Below are 17,293 nucleotides of genomic sequence, written 5' to 3'. Positions count from 1 at the left end.
CAGTTCCCCACACGTCAACACAGTCTTCCTCTGCTTCAACTTCTCAGCAACCGGCTCTTCCTCAACAGGTGGTCTACCTCACTGCTCCCCCAGGTACACAACCCAACCCCATGTCTTCTTGGATGTCCTCCCCTGCATACACCCCTAGCTACGAACCCTCCGGTTCCTTTCGTGGACACCAGAAAGGAAGCTACAGAGGTAGAGGACAGTTCCGCCATCGAGGCGGACCTAGATCAAGGGGTGCCCGGGGAGGGAAGGGACCTAAATTCACTCCCTCGCAATGATGTGATCCCGGTAGGGGGGAGACTTTATCACTTTCGAGACCATTGGACCTTCAGTCTATGGGCTCACAGCATAATATCCAAAGGCTTGGGTTGGAAATGGTCACAGGGATCTCCACCTCCACTAGTGACCTTCTTCCAGAGACCCACTTCCATCCTGAAAAAGTACTCCACAGAGTTACTCAAGAAGAAAGCAATCAAACGGTTTCGATCACTGAAATTCCAAGGCCGCCTATTTACAGTTCCAAAGAAAGACTCGTCGGCGTTGAGAGTGGTTCTGGACTTGTCAAAACTAAAATCTTACATTCTCTGCGACAAGTTCCGTATGCTGACTATCTCTCAGGTACGGACCTTACTTCCCCGTGGGGCCGTCACCACCTCTATCGATCTTACCGACACCTATTATCATGTGCCAGTAGCTCGAAACTTCTCTCCTTACCTAGGCTTCCGCCTAGGTAAGAAAGCCTTTGCGTTCAAAGTCATGCCCTTCGGTCTCAGCATTGCTCCCAGGATATTCACAAAACTGGGAGAGACAGTGCTCGAGCAACTCAGGACCCAAGGGATACAGATCATCGCCTATCTGGACGATTGGCTCATTTGGGCTCGGTCGACCCAGGAATGCAACAGAGCTACGACGAAGGTAATTCGATTTCTCGCCAAACTGGGATTCCAAATCAATCTCCAAAAGTCTCGCCTACAACCATCAAGCCGCTTCGAATGGTTAGGCATTCGGTGGGACCTTTCAAAGCACAGGCTCTCCCTTCCTCCCAAAAAGGTAAGGGAGATAGCTTCCAAGATCAGGAACTTTCTCAAACACAAACAGGTGTCCAGAAGAGCTTTAGAAAGAATCCTCGGCCTTCTCCAATTTGCTTCAGTAACAGATCTCCTATTAAAAGCCAAACTCAAAGACATCAATCGAGTTTGGAGAAAGAGAGCTACAATACCTTTAAGAGACAAGATCTCGAAGATCCCCTCTGTCTTAAAAATGAGACTACGCCCATGGTCCGAACCGAGGAACCTCTCCAAATCGGTTCCTCTGCAATTCCCCCCTCCACAAGTGACAGTTCATACAGACGCGTCTCTGAGTGGCTGGGGGGGGGTTACTCCCAACATCAGATGTTTCAGGGCTCTTGGTCACCCGCCATGAAACAGTTCCATATCAATGTTCTCGAAGCCATGGCAGTGTTCTTGACCCTGAAGAGAATCTCCCCTCCGAGGTCGTCCCACATCAGAGTAGTCTCAGACAGCACAGCCGTAGTACACTGCATCAACAGAGGAGGATCCAAGTCACCGAACCTGAATCAGGTCCTGGTCACTATCTTCGCCTTGGCAGCAGACAAGAACTGGTTCCTGTCAGCAACTCACCTAGCAGAAGTCCAGAATGTGATAGCGGACTCACTATCCAGGACGAAACCACTGGAATCGGAATGGTCCCTAGACATAAATTCCTTCCGGTGGATACTCAGGCTGGTTCCGGGCCTCCAGGTAGATCTATTCGCGACTCAACTGAATCACAAACTTCCCTGTTATGTGACCCCAAACCTGGACCCTCAGGCTTATGCCATGGACGCATTAACCCTGGATTGGAACCATTGGAGGAAGATTTACCTATTCCCTCCAGTGGATCTTCTAATGAAAGTTTTACACAAACTACGCTCCTTCCAAGGGGCAGTGGCTTTAGTAGCACCTCACTGGCCAAAAAGCAGTTGGTTTCCTCTCCTCCTCGAGTTGAAACTCCGTCCCTTCCGGATCCCATTCCCCAAACTGACCCAAGTAGTCCAAACTCGGACTGTGTCAGATTCCTCAAGGATAGCCAAAACCTAACTTTGTGGACTTCATGAAGTTTGCAGCTCGTAGAGATGCGAACATCGACCCGGAAAATGTCCTCTTTATAGAATCAGACAAAAGGGACTCTACAATTCGTCAATATGATTCGGCCGTTAAGAAACTAGCAGATTTCTTAAAGAATTCAGACCATACTTTTATGACTCCTAATTTAGCCATCTCCTTCTTTAGGTTCATATTTGACAAAGGCCTAGCAGCTAGCACTATAACCACCATCAAGTCAGCTTTGAAGAAGATCTTCCTTGTTGGGTTTAACATTAACCTAGCAGATTCCTATTTCTCATCTATTCCAAAAGCATGTGCTAGGCTTCGACCTTCGGTTCGTCCACAAAAGGTCTCTTGGTCTCTGAACGATGTCCTCAAACTTGCGTCAGACACGGACAATGAATCCTGCTCCTATATCACTCTTCTTAGGAAGACTTTATTTCTAACGGCTTTGGCCACGGGTGCTAGAATCTCAGAACTAGCAGCTCTCTCACGAAACTCAGAAAACATAGATTTCCTCCCTTCAGGTGAAGTACTTCTTTCTCCAGACAGAGCTTTCCTAGCTAAAAATGAGGACCCACAAAATAGGTGGTCCCCTTGGAAGATTATTCCTCTTCCCCAAGATACTTCTCTGTGTCCAGTCACTACTCTCAGGGCCTTTTTAGCTAGAACTGCCACCCGCTCGTCTGGCTCCTTGTTTATCAGAGAACAAGGAGGTACTATTTCCATTCAAGGCATTAGGCAACAAATCCTATACTTCATTAAACAAGCTAATCCGGAATCATTTCCCCATGCTCATGATATCCGGTCAGTAGCTACCTCCATCAATTATTTCCAAAATATGGATTTTGATGACCTTAAAAAGTACACGGGTTGGAAATCTCCTATGGTTTTCAAACGCCACTATCTAAAGAACTTACAGGCCCTTAAATACCCAACGGTTGCAGCTGGGAGCCTCATCTCTCCCCATTAATCTCTTGTTCTTCCTTTCATCCATCTCTCCTCTTCTCCCTCCTACCTGCCACTCGCACCACGTCGCCGCTCTCTTTGGTGGTTCGTTAGCCCTAAGTTTATTCCATGTTTAGTTCCTATGGTTATTAACTGTTATTGTGTTTACCGTAACTTTAGTGTTGGGTTATTCTTAGCCATGTCAGTTTTGTTGCATATTGTGCTCTGATACTCGGATGCTTCCTTGTTATCATGTTTATTTAGCCTTATGTTCACTATGTCCTTTGGCTAGTTTGTAATTTATGCTTACTTACCTTAATATAATATATTATTTTCCTTACATGGTGTTTATCTCTCTCCTCATTAGGTTACTATTTATTATTGGGCTTGGAAGGCATTCTCTGGTACATTTTCACCAGGCGTCACAGGTCGACCCAGAAAAGGGATTTTGACGAAGGAAAAATCTATTTCTGGGGAGAGACCTGTGACGCCCGGTGAAACCCTTCCCTGTTATTTTCTACGATCCCACCCTTTCCTTTCAAGCCGTTTGTTCTTGCAGAAGGATGTCTCAGAGGGCGCTCGCGTCGGGCGTCGGTGGAGTGGCTCAAGTACGGTATCTGGGGCCTCTGTTACGGCCCTTCCCTTTGATGGAGGAATTATCTAAATGGAAGACAGCCTGTGAATAGTGGTTTTCACATGCACCTGCTTTATACACGACACCCACAAGGTGCTCACGCGAGGGTAGTAACCTCTGCATTCCATGCTTTTATCTTTCTCTGGTATATTTGGAAGGTTTATATCAGAAAAGTGTAAAGAAGGACCCTTTTCACCGGGCGTCACAGGTCTCTCCCCAGAAATAGATTTTTCCTTCGTCAAAATCCCTTAAATATGATTAGGCCCTTTTTGAAAACTTCTAAGTTTAAATAATAAATGTTGTTAATTATTTTCAAGAAACTCGCTACCTTGAAAACACAAGTTATAAAAGAGACTTGCATCTGCTTTACAAACTTACATAATTATTGGCAAGAAACTTTCCTCACTGGTGATGTTTGGAGATCCCATCTTACTGACAGCATCAGCTTGAATTAGTTGAGACATCATAGATGATATTTCCAATCTAACATCATCACAGCTGTAGTTTTCACCAATCGAGTACATGCAAGTAGAGAGCATGTCAACACCAAAAATAACTTCTTCAGTAGAGGCAAGACTGCATTCACTGGTTGCATCTGGTCTCCATATGAAAAGACCTGTTGCATCATTGATATCAATGTAAGAGAAGATATCTTGAGTATCATTCTCTAAATCTGTGCTATTGTATGCAATATATCCAGCTAGTAAAGATTTCCCAACATCATAGCCTGGATTTCCAGATCGTTTTATCATATTTTCGGTTTCTGTCATGTTTTCAAATAAATACAGGCTATCTACCTCTTCTTGGAAAAAAGTGTCATTACTTGACGTATGATTACTAGTAGTTTCATTACTAATGATAGTTGGCAATACATAATAAAAATTAGTTTCAAAATTCTGCAAAACACCAATATAAGGTTGTTTATGACCCTGTGAATATTCTTTTACTTTTTTTAAGCTATCATAAACAGTTGTTTCCTCATCAAGTTCCTGAAAATAATTCTGATGTATGCTTTCCAAGGATATTGGTATGTCACCCAAAATTATTTCCACACTAACTTCATTGATTCTCGGGCCTTTCCAACCAAAGTTGTAGTCGACACTTAAGACAACATTTTCACATATATGAGTTGTTTTATTAAATAAAGGTTTGTTTTTCACTTGACATTCATCAAAATATTCTTCCATTGTGTCCCACCTCTTTTTCATGAAATCTATGGCAATCTTACTTAATCCATTAACTTTCATAAACTTCAGCGAATTTTTTAAGCACAAATATTTTACACTGGCGCTGACCACTTCCAAAGTGTGCAAGTCACTGATTACTGAAACTAAACTGTCTGAATTCCCTTCAGCATTATCTTGGAGATACATTTCTGAACTTAGCATGGGATTACTTTCACATTCTTGCTGAGAGAGCATCGTTGAACACTGATGTTTAAAACTCTCAAGAAAATGAACTGGAATAGTATTAACACAGATTCCATTCAGTACAGGCTGAGGCAAAATCAAGGGACTTCTAAATATACCTTTTTCATTTTGAAAAATTGTCTCAACACTGGCTTGTGCCTTATAATGAAAGTGAAATGGACTGTCCTCACTTTCTACAACAGAAGTTTCAAAGCTATATTTTGGGGGATAAACCCTTGTTGTATACTTTTGAAATTCTTGAATCCCATTTTCATTTTTGAAAAACAGTCCCAGGTATGGGTTATTGTTGGCAATGTAGCACAGAAGACTATGCCACTCAGGGGAGTAGGGTCCTTGGTATTTACAATTGTAATCAAAGTCTTGTGGAGTTTGCTGACCACCATCTAGTCCTTCTAGACATGTAAATATATCTTTGTCACTTTCTGAACAATCCTGGAAAAATCAAAATTACTGTAATATTTAACAAATATTAAGGCTTTTACATGTGTAATATTTAATTCCACATTATTTAATAAAAAACTGATTGAAATCAAATATACTTCAGGGCTCAAAAGGTATAAGTTATTCTAAATGAAATTTGAGTAAAATAAAAAATTTTAAGTAATTTTTATTTTTCCTAACATACTTACCGAGAACTACTTTCTTAGGAGTTACCTGTAATCTCCTCTCTACCGACCAGAGTTTTGTGTAGGATACCCTAAAACCCGTTTTCTATGTAGGCCTACCTCGGCATTAGAGAATGTGCCCCGAGGGTAGGCTTTGCGCTAGGTCGAGGTCCGCTTGGGTCGCTAACGCCAGTAAGTTCTATTGATGCAGCACAATACTTGCAAGGGCAGAGAGGCACTCGGGGAAGGAAGGGAGGGCCATTACCCGAAAGTAGTTCTCGGTAAGTATGTTGGGAAAAATAAAAATTACTTAGAATTTTTGATTTGCTCCAACACGAATACTTACCTTGAACTACTTTCTTAGGAGACTTACGCTTTAGGAGGCGGGAGTGCATTTCTGACCTACAGACCCAGTAAGCGGAAGCCAAGAGGCCTAGGTATTACGGTACATACTAGAAAACGGACGAGAGGGTAACTACACAAAGAGCTCACGTTAGTGTCTAAGTACTCACCCTTTGAAAAACTTCTTCTGATGTTGCATCCAGTAACGTAGTTGCGGAGAATGTGTTATTCAATGGTACAAGATGGTTATCTCCGATGAGGATAGGGAACAACTGGGGAGGATGAAAGGAAACGAACCTGTGTCTCCCGGTTTGCTATCCACGATTGAGCCTGGGGCTTTTACCGTTAAATCCCTTGGAGAGCGGAGATGACTGTCGCAATGGAGAACCCGTCTAAGGACTTCCTCGAGTAGTCCTTGAGGTAATGGGCAGTAAAAGTCGACTGGTTAGACCAAGTACCTGCCCGAAGGATCTGACCCACTGCCATGTTTTTCTCAAAGGCTAAGGACGTGCTCAGACCCCTGATGTCATGAGGTCTGGGAACGCCTGGCACGGCCAGATCTTCTTCCTTGTAGGCCCTGGCAATAACTTGTCTCAACCAGAAGGAAATGGTGTTCTTGGATACTTGTTTCTTAGTAACACCCGTGGAGACGAAGAGGCTCTTGATGCCTGGCCGGAGATGAGCCGTTCTTTCAAGGTATTTTCTAATGGCACGGACCGGGCACAATTTTAAATCCTCAGCATTACCCGTCTTAGGGATGGCTGGTATGGAGAAACCTTCGAATTTAGGATCCCAGACAGCTGGGTTCTGGGTCTTCGCCACAAAAGAAGGAACGAACTTGAAAGATATTTCTTTCCACCCCCTCGAATGAGAGACGTCATATGACAGCCCATGGATCTCTCCTACTCTCTTAGCGGACGCCAAGGCTAGCAAGAAGACTGTCTTCAGAGTGAGATCCCTGTCTAAGATATCTTTCAAAGGTTCGAAGGGGGGGCCACTCAACATCTTCAGGACTTTAGCTAAGTCCCACTGAGGCACCCTAGCTGCTTGTGGGGGGCAGGACTGCTCGAAGCTCTTGACAAGCATCGAGATGTGCTTAGAGGAACCCAGGTCGATGCCCTTCAAGAGGAAGACTTGGCCCAAGGCGGCCCGTACCCCTTTTATGGCTGGGATTGACATTCCCATTTTGTCTCTGAGATATACCAGAAAATCCGCTATGTCTGGGACCGAGGCTTTGAGGGGTTTAATGTGCCTCGAAGCGCACCACTTCGTGAAGGAGGCCCACTTAGCTTGGTAGACCGCAGCTGAAGACCTTCTCAGGTATAGCGACATTCTCTTAGCAGTAGCTGATGAATACCCTTCTTTCTTCAGGAGTCGCTCGATAGTCTCCAGGCGTGAAGACGCAGAGACTGTGGGTTGTCGTGAAATCTGAGAAAATGTGGTTGGTGTAGAAGGTCTGACCTGTCGGGGAGTGGCACGGAGGTTGACTTGCCAGGTCTTTTAGGTCTGCGAACCACTCTCTCTCCGGCCACCAGGGCGCTACCAAAGTCATCCTTAAGTTTCGGGCCGTCCTTACTCTGTTGAGTACTTGCCTGATCAACGTGAAGGGGGGAAAAGCGTACTCGTCTATGTTGTCCCAACTGTGTTGAAAGGCATCCTCCAAGGCTGCCTTCGGATCTGATACAGGAGAACAATATACGGGAAGTTGAGCGTTCAGTTTGGTTGCAAAGAGGTCCATCACCGGGGAACCCCAACGTTGGATGATGAGCTTGGCTACTTCTGGAAGGAGGGACCACTCTGTCCCTACTATTTGGCCCACCCTGCTGAGACCGTCGGCCAGCACGTTCTTTTTCCCGGGGATGAACCTTGCTAATAACACAACCTGGTTCGTTTCTGTCCAATCTAGAATCTTTAGGGTGAGATCGCACTACTCCCTTGACTTCAAACCTCCTTGCTTCTTTATGTACGCTACTACTGTGGCGTTGTCGCACATCAACGCCATAGTGTTGGTCCCCTTAGTAGATCTGCGAAGTGTAGGCAAGCCTTCTGGACTGCCATCAACTCTAGGACATTGATGTGGAGGTCCTTCTCCCCGTCCATCCAGGTTCCTCTCGCTGTCTCGTCGAGGAGATGGGCTCCCCATCCCTGGTTGGAGGCGTCTGTGAACAGCAGTAACTCGGGAGGGTCGTTCGCGAAGGGCATCCCCTTGAGCGAGTTCGACCGGCAATGCCACCATTCCAGGGAGGGCCTCATGTTTGGTAGAACCGGGATTACGCCATAGTGTTGGTCCCCTTAGTAGATCTGCGAAGTGTAGGCAAGCCTTCTGGACTGCCATCAACTCTAGGACATTGATGTGGAGGTCCTTCTCCCCGTCCATCCAGGTTCCTCTCGCTGTCTCGTCGAGGAGATGGGCTCCCCATCCCTGGTTGGAGGCGTCTGTGAACAGCAGTAACTCGGGAGGGTCGTTCGCGAAGGGCATCCCCTTGAGCGAGTTCGACCGGCAATGCCACCATTCCAGGGAGGGCCTCATGTTTGGTAGAACCGGGATTAGTACTTGTTGCGAGTCCAGTTGGCACCAGAGGTTCTTCAGGTTCCATTGGACGGCTCTGAGTCTGATTCTCCCCTGGGGAACCAGTTTCTCCAACGACACCAGATGCCCTATTAGTCTTTGCCAGTCCTTCGCTCTCCTGGGGCGCCCCGATAGGAACGGGCGAATGATTTCCATGAGATTGTTTATTCTGTCTTCTGAAGGGAAAGCTTTTCCCAGAAGGATATCTAGCGTCATCCCCAAGTAGGTCAATCTGGTGGAGGGGGATAAGTTTGATTTTTCCGGGTTGATCACGATACCCAGATCCTTGCAAAACTGGAGAAGTTTCATCCCTTGCTCCTTCAAGAGGTCCTTCGAGGAGGAAAGAAGCAACCAGTCGTCCAGGTATCGGATGAGGCGAATGCCTCGTTCGTGAGCCCACACTGAGACAGTCGTGAAGACTCGTGAATACCTGGGGCGCTGTTGACAATCCGAAGTAAAGGGTCTTGAATTGCAGGATCTGGGAACCCCATTTCACCCGGAGAAACTTTCGACTCGAGGGGTGGACCGGAATTTGGAAGTAGGCGTCCTTGAGGTCTATGGTCATCATGTAATCTTTCTCCCTCAAGGACAGTAGGACTAACTTCGGAGTGTCCATTTTGAAGTCTGTCTTCTTTATGAACTTGTTGAGAGCCGACAGATCTATAACCGGCCTCCACCCCCCCGTCGCTTTTTCCACCAGGAACAGACGACTGTAGAAACCCGGGCCTGGGTGTAGAATCTCCTCCATGGCGCCCTTCTCCAACATGGAGGACACTTCCTCTTGAAGGGCGGTCTTCTTCAACGGATCCTTGGGGACCAGCCACTCCGCCCGGATGGCCGGGATTAGAGGGGGTGGTTCTGGTAAGAACGGTAACCTGTAGCCCTCCTTCAGTACGGACACTGTCCAGGGCTCCGCTCCGTGAGCTTTCCATGCTTGCCAATATAGTCTGAGGCATCCCCCAACCTGAGGCTTGGGCAGGGATAGGGGGCCTCCCACTCTATCTCCTTCTGGAGGAGCGGCCTGAACGGCCTCTCCTGGAGGCAGAATAACCTGTCCTAAAGGAGGCTGGAGCTGCTGGAGCCCCCCTACGGGGGGGGGGGGGGGGGGGGCCTGAGGTGCTGAGGTCCAGGAGGAAGAGGGAGCTTCTCTCTTCGTCATGCTAGGAGAGGCCTGAGCCGTCGCGGCACTGTCTGAGACTGACCTCTTGTAGGGCGGTCTCCTTGTAGGCGTAGGCCTGGGGGTGCTTAATTCTTTTCTCTTAGACACCTTCTCCATAATGGTTTCTAAGTCCTTTAAGGGGAACAAGGAGTCACCCCACAAGGGAAGGCTCCTCATGGCCCGCGCCTCCCTGTCTGGGACCTTTCGGGACACCTTTGCCAGGATGGTGTCCCTCTTGCGGAGTACCCAATTCGCTGTCAGGGCGAGAGATTGGTACGTCAGGAACTTAAGCGTCTTGCCCCCGGAGGTGATAAGTTCCCTCAGGAGGATTTGCTGTAGGATCAAACGTGACTTGCACCCCTACTAAGGTGGAAGCCCACCAGTCTAGCCAAGAGGAGACGTGCACCAGGTCCCTCGACATTTCCTCCATCATCGCGGCCTCCGATGGAGAAAAACACTGGGGCTGAAGAGGCTCTGTCCTCCGAGACGCCCTGGCCCAGGATGTCAAGAGAAGGTTCTACTTTGCAGGCTCCTGGTCGACGTCCTTCTGGTACATAGACCTTGCCCTGCGTCTTGAGCCCCTGGAGTAACTTAGAAGAACTCTGAGTTTTGGGGGCTTCGGCAGTACTTGCCACCAATCTATCTACGTATTCCTGTCCCAGGACGAGATCCCGGGCTAGAGGGAGAGCCAGGGAGGTCTTAGGCTGGGTAGGGGCCTGCATTAACCGTATAAGGCTGGACCTCCAATAGTCCTCGTCGGTAGCTGCCGGTTCTTCTATTTTGTGATGCCTCCTGATAAGGCCAATCACTCTTCTATAGGCCGAGTCCTCCGTCGGGGAACCCTCCCTACCGTCAGCCGAAGCCTCGGCTTGAGCCCGGGGAGCCGGGTCACCGGGCACTCCCACCGGGCGCCTTGTTCTTGACACAACAGGCACTCCCCTGCCGAGGTACTGGTCCTCCCCGGCGGAGGCTTCCGCACCAGGGGCGGGGGTTAGCACAGGCATCGCCGACCCAGCGAGGACTAGTGTCCGCTCAAGTTCTCTGGGGGACGAGGACGCGGATCCCGTGGGCTGACCCGACAGCGGGAACCGTTCCTTCCGGTCCGAGGGCCGCACCAGCTGGGCTGGTTCGGCCAGGCTGCCCGTAAGGAAGCGCGGTTCCCCCCGCTGGGCGGGGTGAACCGGAGGTTCGCGGTCTAATGCCTGCATGTAGAGTCCTTTTCGCGAATCTGCCTGTGAGGGTCATAACTGTGCTTGGAGGATGGTCTCCTTGGCGAGAAATCCTTGGACCGCCGGTCCGGGGAACATCGTATCTCTGCTTTACGGGGTACGAAAACCCAATCGCCATCGGGTGACCTACTCCTCCTGTGTTTTCTTCTTGGAGAACGGGAGCGCTTCCTGCTGTATCTGGAACGCGATCTTGAACGGGAACGCCTGCTCCTGGACCGCTCCCTCCGCCGTCGATGTTTCCTCCTGGCTTCTTCACCCGACGAGAAAGACTCCTCTGAAGAGCCTGACGTCACTGCACTTACCGTACAGCGGGCGGAAGCGGGGACCGCGGGGGACTTCGCGACTCGTTGCGTACCTGAGGTAGAAGGTTGCAGGAATTCTTCGGGAACTTCCGTGAGCGTGGTTGGGAACGAGGTTTGGCGCCCAACACTAGGGAACCAGGAATCCAGGCCCTCTTCCATTCACATAGGGGACCTACCCGGTGTCTTAGGAAGCTTCCACCCGAAGGCATCACTCCCTGCGGAACCTAACTTACCCTGGTTGTCGCCGCCTGCCGAAGATCCTGAAACACAGGCCCACGAAGGGGGCGAAGACACAGAAACAACGTTACTACCCTACAAGGGGTCATCGGAGGAAACGTGCCCCCCAACACAAGGGCCGAGTCTCCAGAGCACCCTGACACAGCACTACCGGGCTCCTCACTAGCCCGAGAAGGTCCCGCAATCCCCACTGCACAATCACCAGATTCCTGGGGAAGTACGCTCGGTTCTTTCCCCACGAGACAGAAGCCCCGTCGGACCGTTCACTGGGCGACGGTAGCGGCGAAGAAACACTAGCCTTCCTGGGTGAACGTTTTGACGATTTTCTCTTCTTCGTGCCGTAACGCACCCACTGGATATCACTCCAACCAACACACTCGGGGCACATATCTGACGACGAACAAACTTTGCCCCTACAGGAAGAGCAAAGGGAGTGAGGGTCCACTTCAGGTTTGGAGAGGAACGCTCCACACGATTTACCGGCTCTAGGCCCAGGACAACGGCGGATTTGCTCCATAACGCACAAACACAAGACACAGGAACGCAGGGAATCAAGGAATACACTGGGGAAGCACAAGGGCGGAAAGTGAACACACAGGAACACAAGGGATAAGTACAAGTTACCACGCGGTAAACACGTGGGACACACGCGGCGCACACAAAGGGTCGAGAGAGAACGAGAGCGACGTGGTGACACGTTGCGACCAGAGAACTTACTGGCGTTAGCGACCCAAGCGGACCTCGACCTAGCGCAAAGCCTACCCTCGGGGCACATTCTCTAATGCCGAGGTAGGCCTACATAGAAAACGGGTTTTAGGGTATCCTACACAAAACTCTGGTCGGTAGAGAGGAGATTACAGGTAACTCCTAAGAAAGTAGTTCGAGGTAAGTATTCGTGTTGGAACAAAGATTAGTTTTCATGTGTTGATGAAACTTGATAAAGGTATTAGAAAATAACTGTAACAAAAAACTCATAACACAGAAAATATCCAGCATCCAGCAAGGAATGAAGAACCAGAAAAAAATGTGCAATAGGTTTTAAATGTAACTGCAACATTTTGGTAAGAAAGCTCAGTCTACTTACACTATCACAGCAACAACGCACATCACATCGATAAGAAATAAGATCACAAGGGCATGGTGCGAGAGGTGTGACTGAAGGATCTTGGTAATGAGTCTCGATGTTCACTCCAACCACACTGGCCTCAGTCCAATTAACAGCAAAATAATCCCCCTTTACTGTAAAAGAAAAAATTTATTATTAACATTGCAAAAAAAAAATTGTATTGTATTGTACTTATTGGAACTGAATGCACTTGTATTTTAAAAGTTGTATACATGAGTGCCAAATTTGAATATGTCTCTTTTCACAAATAAGTCAGGTTAATTACTTATAATGTAACCCCTTGCCCCAAAGGGGAATAGCGTCATCATTGCACCTTACGCAGGCTTTGTTGTTGTGTCCTTAAAGCTCCTAGCTGCACTCACTTTTTAGCCTTCAACTATACCTCCATGCTGTGTTTCTTTCTTCCATCTAGCTATCGAACCTTTTAACTTTCACAGTAACTGCGGTTTCCCTTTGTTATACATGGCACTGAATGGCCTCCCAGGCCCTAGTTAATAAATCCACAATCAAGATGCAAGCCTTTGTGGTAGTCAGCCATACAAAACCAAAGGTTCCTTTCATAGATAGATCAGTATAAATAAATGAAATTACCCAACATTCCAACAACAAAGTTAATAAGAATTAACTATAAAAAATGTACTTTAACCAAAACTATGGTTGGAATTTTTTCCTTTGATTATCTGTCCTCACTCCAGTGGATTAAAAGTGTCTCTGGTGGTATTTTCTGTACATTAATAACTTTGCTATTTACCAAACACAAAATTTCTTTAGTTTTATGCAACAAAAACAGATATAAATATACATACGTTATACTTTATATGAACATAAAGGAGCTTTACATCACCAAGTTTCATATAATTAACTTACTAAATACTATTTGTAACACGAAGATGCCCTCCTTAGGGGTTCTTGGAATTCACCCAAAAAAAGCTAAAAAGAAAAAATCTCAACATGGGAGAGTATGTAGATCGCTGATTTATAGTGAGGATAAGGAGTATAATTTGTACCCAAATTCAGCCATAAAGGCCAACATAATCAATATATCATTCTTTTTTCAACTTTCACTTGTACACGTTCAAATCTGTTATTCTTTTTTATACATATTTAGGAGCTTGTAGCTGGAAATAATGTTAAAGGTTATTTCGTGTATCGTGTCATAAATTAGTTAATGGTTTTAACCAGTGGCTGTACATAACATAGTCCAGGCAAAGCTAAAAACTTGCCTACGAGTCAGCATCTCCGTATAAACTAAACTAATTGTTTTGTATTCTTTATCCTAAAAAGACCTAATTTTTCAATATTAAACTTACCCGATGATCATATAGCTGTCAGCTCTGCTGCCCGACAGAAAAACCTACGGGCGGAATACGCCAGCGATCGCTATACAGGTGGGGGTGTACATCAACAGCGCCATCTGTCAAGTAGGTACTCAAGTACTCGATGTCAACATAGAACCAATTTTCTCTCTGTCGTGCCACTGGCAAGACCTACTAAATACGCTGTTACTAACTGGATTTGTTTTCACAACGATTTGGTGAAGTACACTATTCCAGTTTTGAGCTTTCGCTATGCAGGGGTTTTATCTTCATTTCAAAACTTGAACTCGTTTTGGATAGATTTATTTATGGTGACGAAGAGAGTATGGACTCTCTTTCACTTTTAAATGGCCGACCCTTCCCTTAGACGGAAGTGTGTTTAGGTTTTTGGTAATTTTGCTTAACACGTTATAGATCTATATATTTTATATCTCTCCGCCTTTATAGGCCTCTTCGTTTAACTTTCCATTTATTATAAACATATAACAATAAATTTTTATGTTTGTTTATATGCGACCTTTCCTGATTGTAGGCGGTCCTAACTTGGAACCGAAGTTAATTAACATTGAGCCCGTTATATCGTATTTAGCCTTTAAAGAATTTAATACTTTTTATATTTTAATGTTTTATGAAAGAATTTCTTTGATAGTCTCGTACTGTTTTCAAAGATGAACTAACGTTTAGTTTTTATTCTACGCAGTTGTTGACGTTCAGGACGTTCAACATGTGCTCTATCGTTACGATAGAGAGAGAGTGTATCACGGTTTCACTTTGCAGTAAGAGTAAACCGATTCTGGCGTTTCGTTCATTCTTTCTTAGCTTAAATGGTTTAAATTCTAAATTAAAGGAACTTTTTATTTGGAAAACCTTTCAGTTTTTTTCCTTTAGCAAATAACATGTTTTAACGATATATAATTGGGCTCTTCTCTCAGGTGCGAAATCAAGAGAGAAAGAGAGAGAGAGATAGAGACGGAGGGAGAGAGAGGAGAATAAACGTTTCGTTCAAGCTGGTAACGTTGTTCTCGTTTTTTACTCTCCTCCCTAGTCGCTGTAGGGGAAGAAGGTAAAACGTTTCTAGGGTTTTATTCTTGTTCCCAGGCTATGTGCGGTGAGAGATTGTAAACGTAGTTTATTTGATCTAGTGTTTAGTCTCTTTCCCAGCCACTGAATTCTTTATCTTTATATATGTTTTCTGTTGCATTGTACGACTGTTTTCGCAATTACTACCTTTTAATGAAGGATAGGATTGCGTGTTTCAGGTAGAAATCAGTTAAAGTTTCGATTTCAGTGAAATAAGTGCAAAACAGAAAATCAAAAGTGATAAAGTGATATGCGCAAAGTGTTACAGTGTTGCGTCCGAGGGTTCGTCTGTTCGTGCCAGTCGTTCACCTAGTCCGGGACCTCTTACAAGCTCCCAAGCCCAGGGGAGAAGTAATGTCGAACGACTTATGGGTTCCACAGGCCTTGATCAACGAACAGACGTTTTTCCCTCCGTGGTTTCGGGCGTATCTACCCAAGATCGCCCCACCCACACAAAGACGAGAGAGCCCATTTATTTCTCGTCTGCGGAAGAGGTTTCTCGTAAGAAACCATGGACCACATCTCGCAGCTTTTTAAGTGCAAGTCGGTCCCTTCCGCGCAAGTCCAACGGCCCAGGTGTAGCCACTGGGTCAGTTCGGACTCGCTGCAGTCATCTGACGACTGCACACCTCCCAAGAGAGGCAAGGTCGTACCGCAACAGGCAGTAACTCCGTCTGTTGCCGCACCAGCTGTTTTAGACCCTCAGTCACAACGGACAGTAGCTCCGTCTGTTGCCGCTTTTGTAGACCCTAGTGGTCTTTACTGCAGTCTATGCAGACTCAGTTAGCTGCGGTTATGCAGGAGTTTCGTGCGCTGCTCCCGTTAGCCTACAACCTGCCACGGTTGTGCGCCCAGCTCACGCTGAGGCTGCCTGCTCCCACACTCCGGCTGCGGAGAGCTCCACCACCGATGCGCAGTCGACCCTGCCAGACGCATGTTCCACCACTCCGCTTTGGTTGTTGCCTGCTCCCACACTCCGACTGCGGAGAAGGTTGACGATGCACCCGTTTGCCTACAACCTACCACGGTTGTGCGCCCAGCAGACGCTGCGGCTGCCTGCTCCCACACTCTTGTTGTGAGAGCTCCTCCACCCATGCGCAGTCGACCCTGCCAGACGCATGCTGACTCCCACAGACACACGGAGCACTCCGTTGCCGTGCGTGAGCTACCACAAGCTGCCGTGTTTTGACACGGTGTGTCAGCCTCCGCAACCCACTGCGGTTACCGCCACTCGCCCGCAGCAGACTAGTCAGTCAGGAGTTGAGGCTTCCCCACACAGCTTTGGTTGTTGCCAGCTCACAGACTGTCAAGCAGTTACATGACGTTGCCTTCTGGTCTGCTACTAATGCACCAGTGCTGTATGTCCTCACGCACCTGTTGTGGTTGACAGTTCAGTTTTTTGACAGTTCACAGACTATCAGGCAGTTACATAACGTTGCCTTCTGGTCTGCTGCTAATGCACCAGTGCTGTATGTCCTCACGCACCTGTTGTGGTTGACAGTTCACAGACTGTCAAGTAGTTACATAACGTTGCCTTCTGGTCTGCTGCTTATGCACCAGTGAGACCCTCACTGAGATAACCTAGCTTTTCTCGGACATGGTTCCTGTAGATGAGAAAGTGTTGTTCTCCCTCCTACTGATATTCCTTTGAGGACTCTGTCATTTGGAGAGGAGCCTTAAGCTGCTTAGCCTCCTATGGACTTTAATTAAAGCATGACAAAGCTTCCAGGGATGGTAAATGGTTCCGCTTCAGTCGCTCACCCCGTCTGTTGCCACACCTGCTCCCGTAGACCCTAATGGGCTTTGCTGCAAGACATGCAGTCCAAGCTTGTGTCCTTGATAGAGGATTTTTTTACGGAGAAGAACCTTCTGGCCAACAACCTTCCTACCGGTTGGTTGTGCGCCCTGTTGACGCTGAGGTATCCTCCTCGCGTCCGCCAGTTGAGGTGGTTCCTCCACCGATGCGACCCAGTGTGGGTTGCCAGTCGCACGTTGACGTTAAGCGACTCTCGGAGGTGGTTGTGGACGTTCAGTGTGTCACTAGGAAGACGTTCAACAACCAGCAGAGGTGACTTGTTGTGACGCAGTGCGGCAACCTCAGCAACCCGGTATGGGGTTGACTGCACAACCCAGACAGTCTAGACAGTTTCGGGTTGACGCTGTACTTCCTCGCGTTCCCATGGTTGACAGTTCACAGACTGTGCA

General features: G+C 47.2%; 1 protein-coding gene across 1 annotated transcript in view; it reads right to left on the bottom strand.

Annotated features, from left to right (window-relative positions):
- The window catches only part of LOC137632621 (tectonic-2-like), a 61,897-nt gene that overhangs the window by 34,092 nt on the left and 10,512 nt on the right, over positions 1–17,293 (bottom strand). Inside the window, exons 2-3 of the mRNA XM_068364683.1 lie at positions 12,651–12,805; positions 4,072–5,555 (exon numbers count right to left, since the gene is read on the bottom strand). Of these exons, the coding sequence (XP_068220784.1) occupies positions 4,072–5,555; positions 12,651–12,805 (1,639 nt within the window). The remainder of the gene's footprint in view (positions 1–4,071; positions 5,556–12,650; positions 12,806–17,293) is intronic.

The sequence above is a fragment of the Palaemon carinicauda genome, chromosome 41 (assembly GCF_036898095.1).
Source record: "Palaemon carinicauda isolate YSFRI2023 chromosome 41, ASM3689809v2, whole genome shotgun sequence".
Classification (NCBI taxonomy): domain Eukaryota; kingdom Metazoa; phylum Arthropoda; class Malacostraca; order Decapoda; family Palaemonidae; genus Palaemon; species Palaemon carinicauda.
This window is presented reverse-complemented; position numbering and strand designations above follow the sequence as displayed.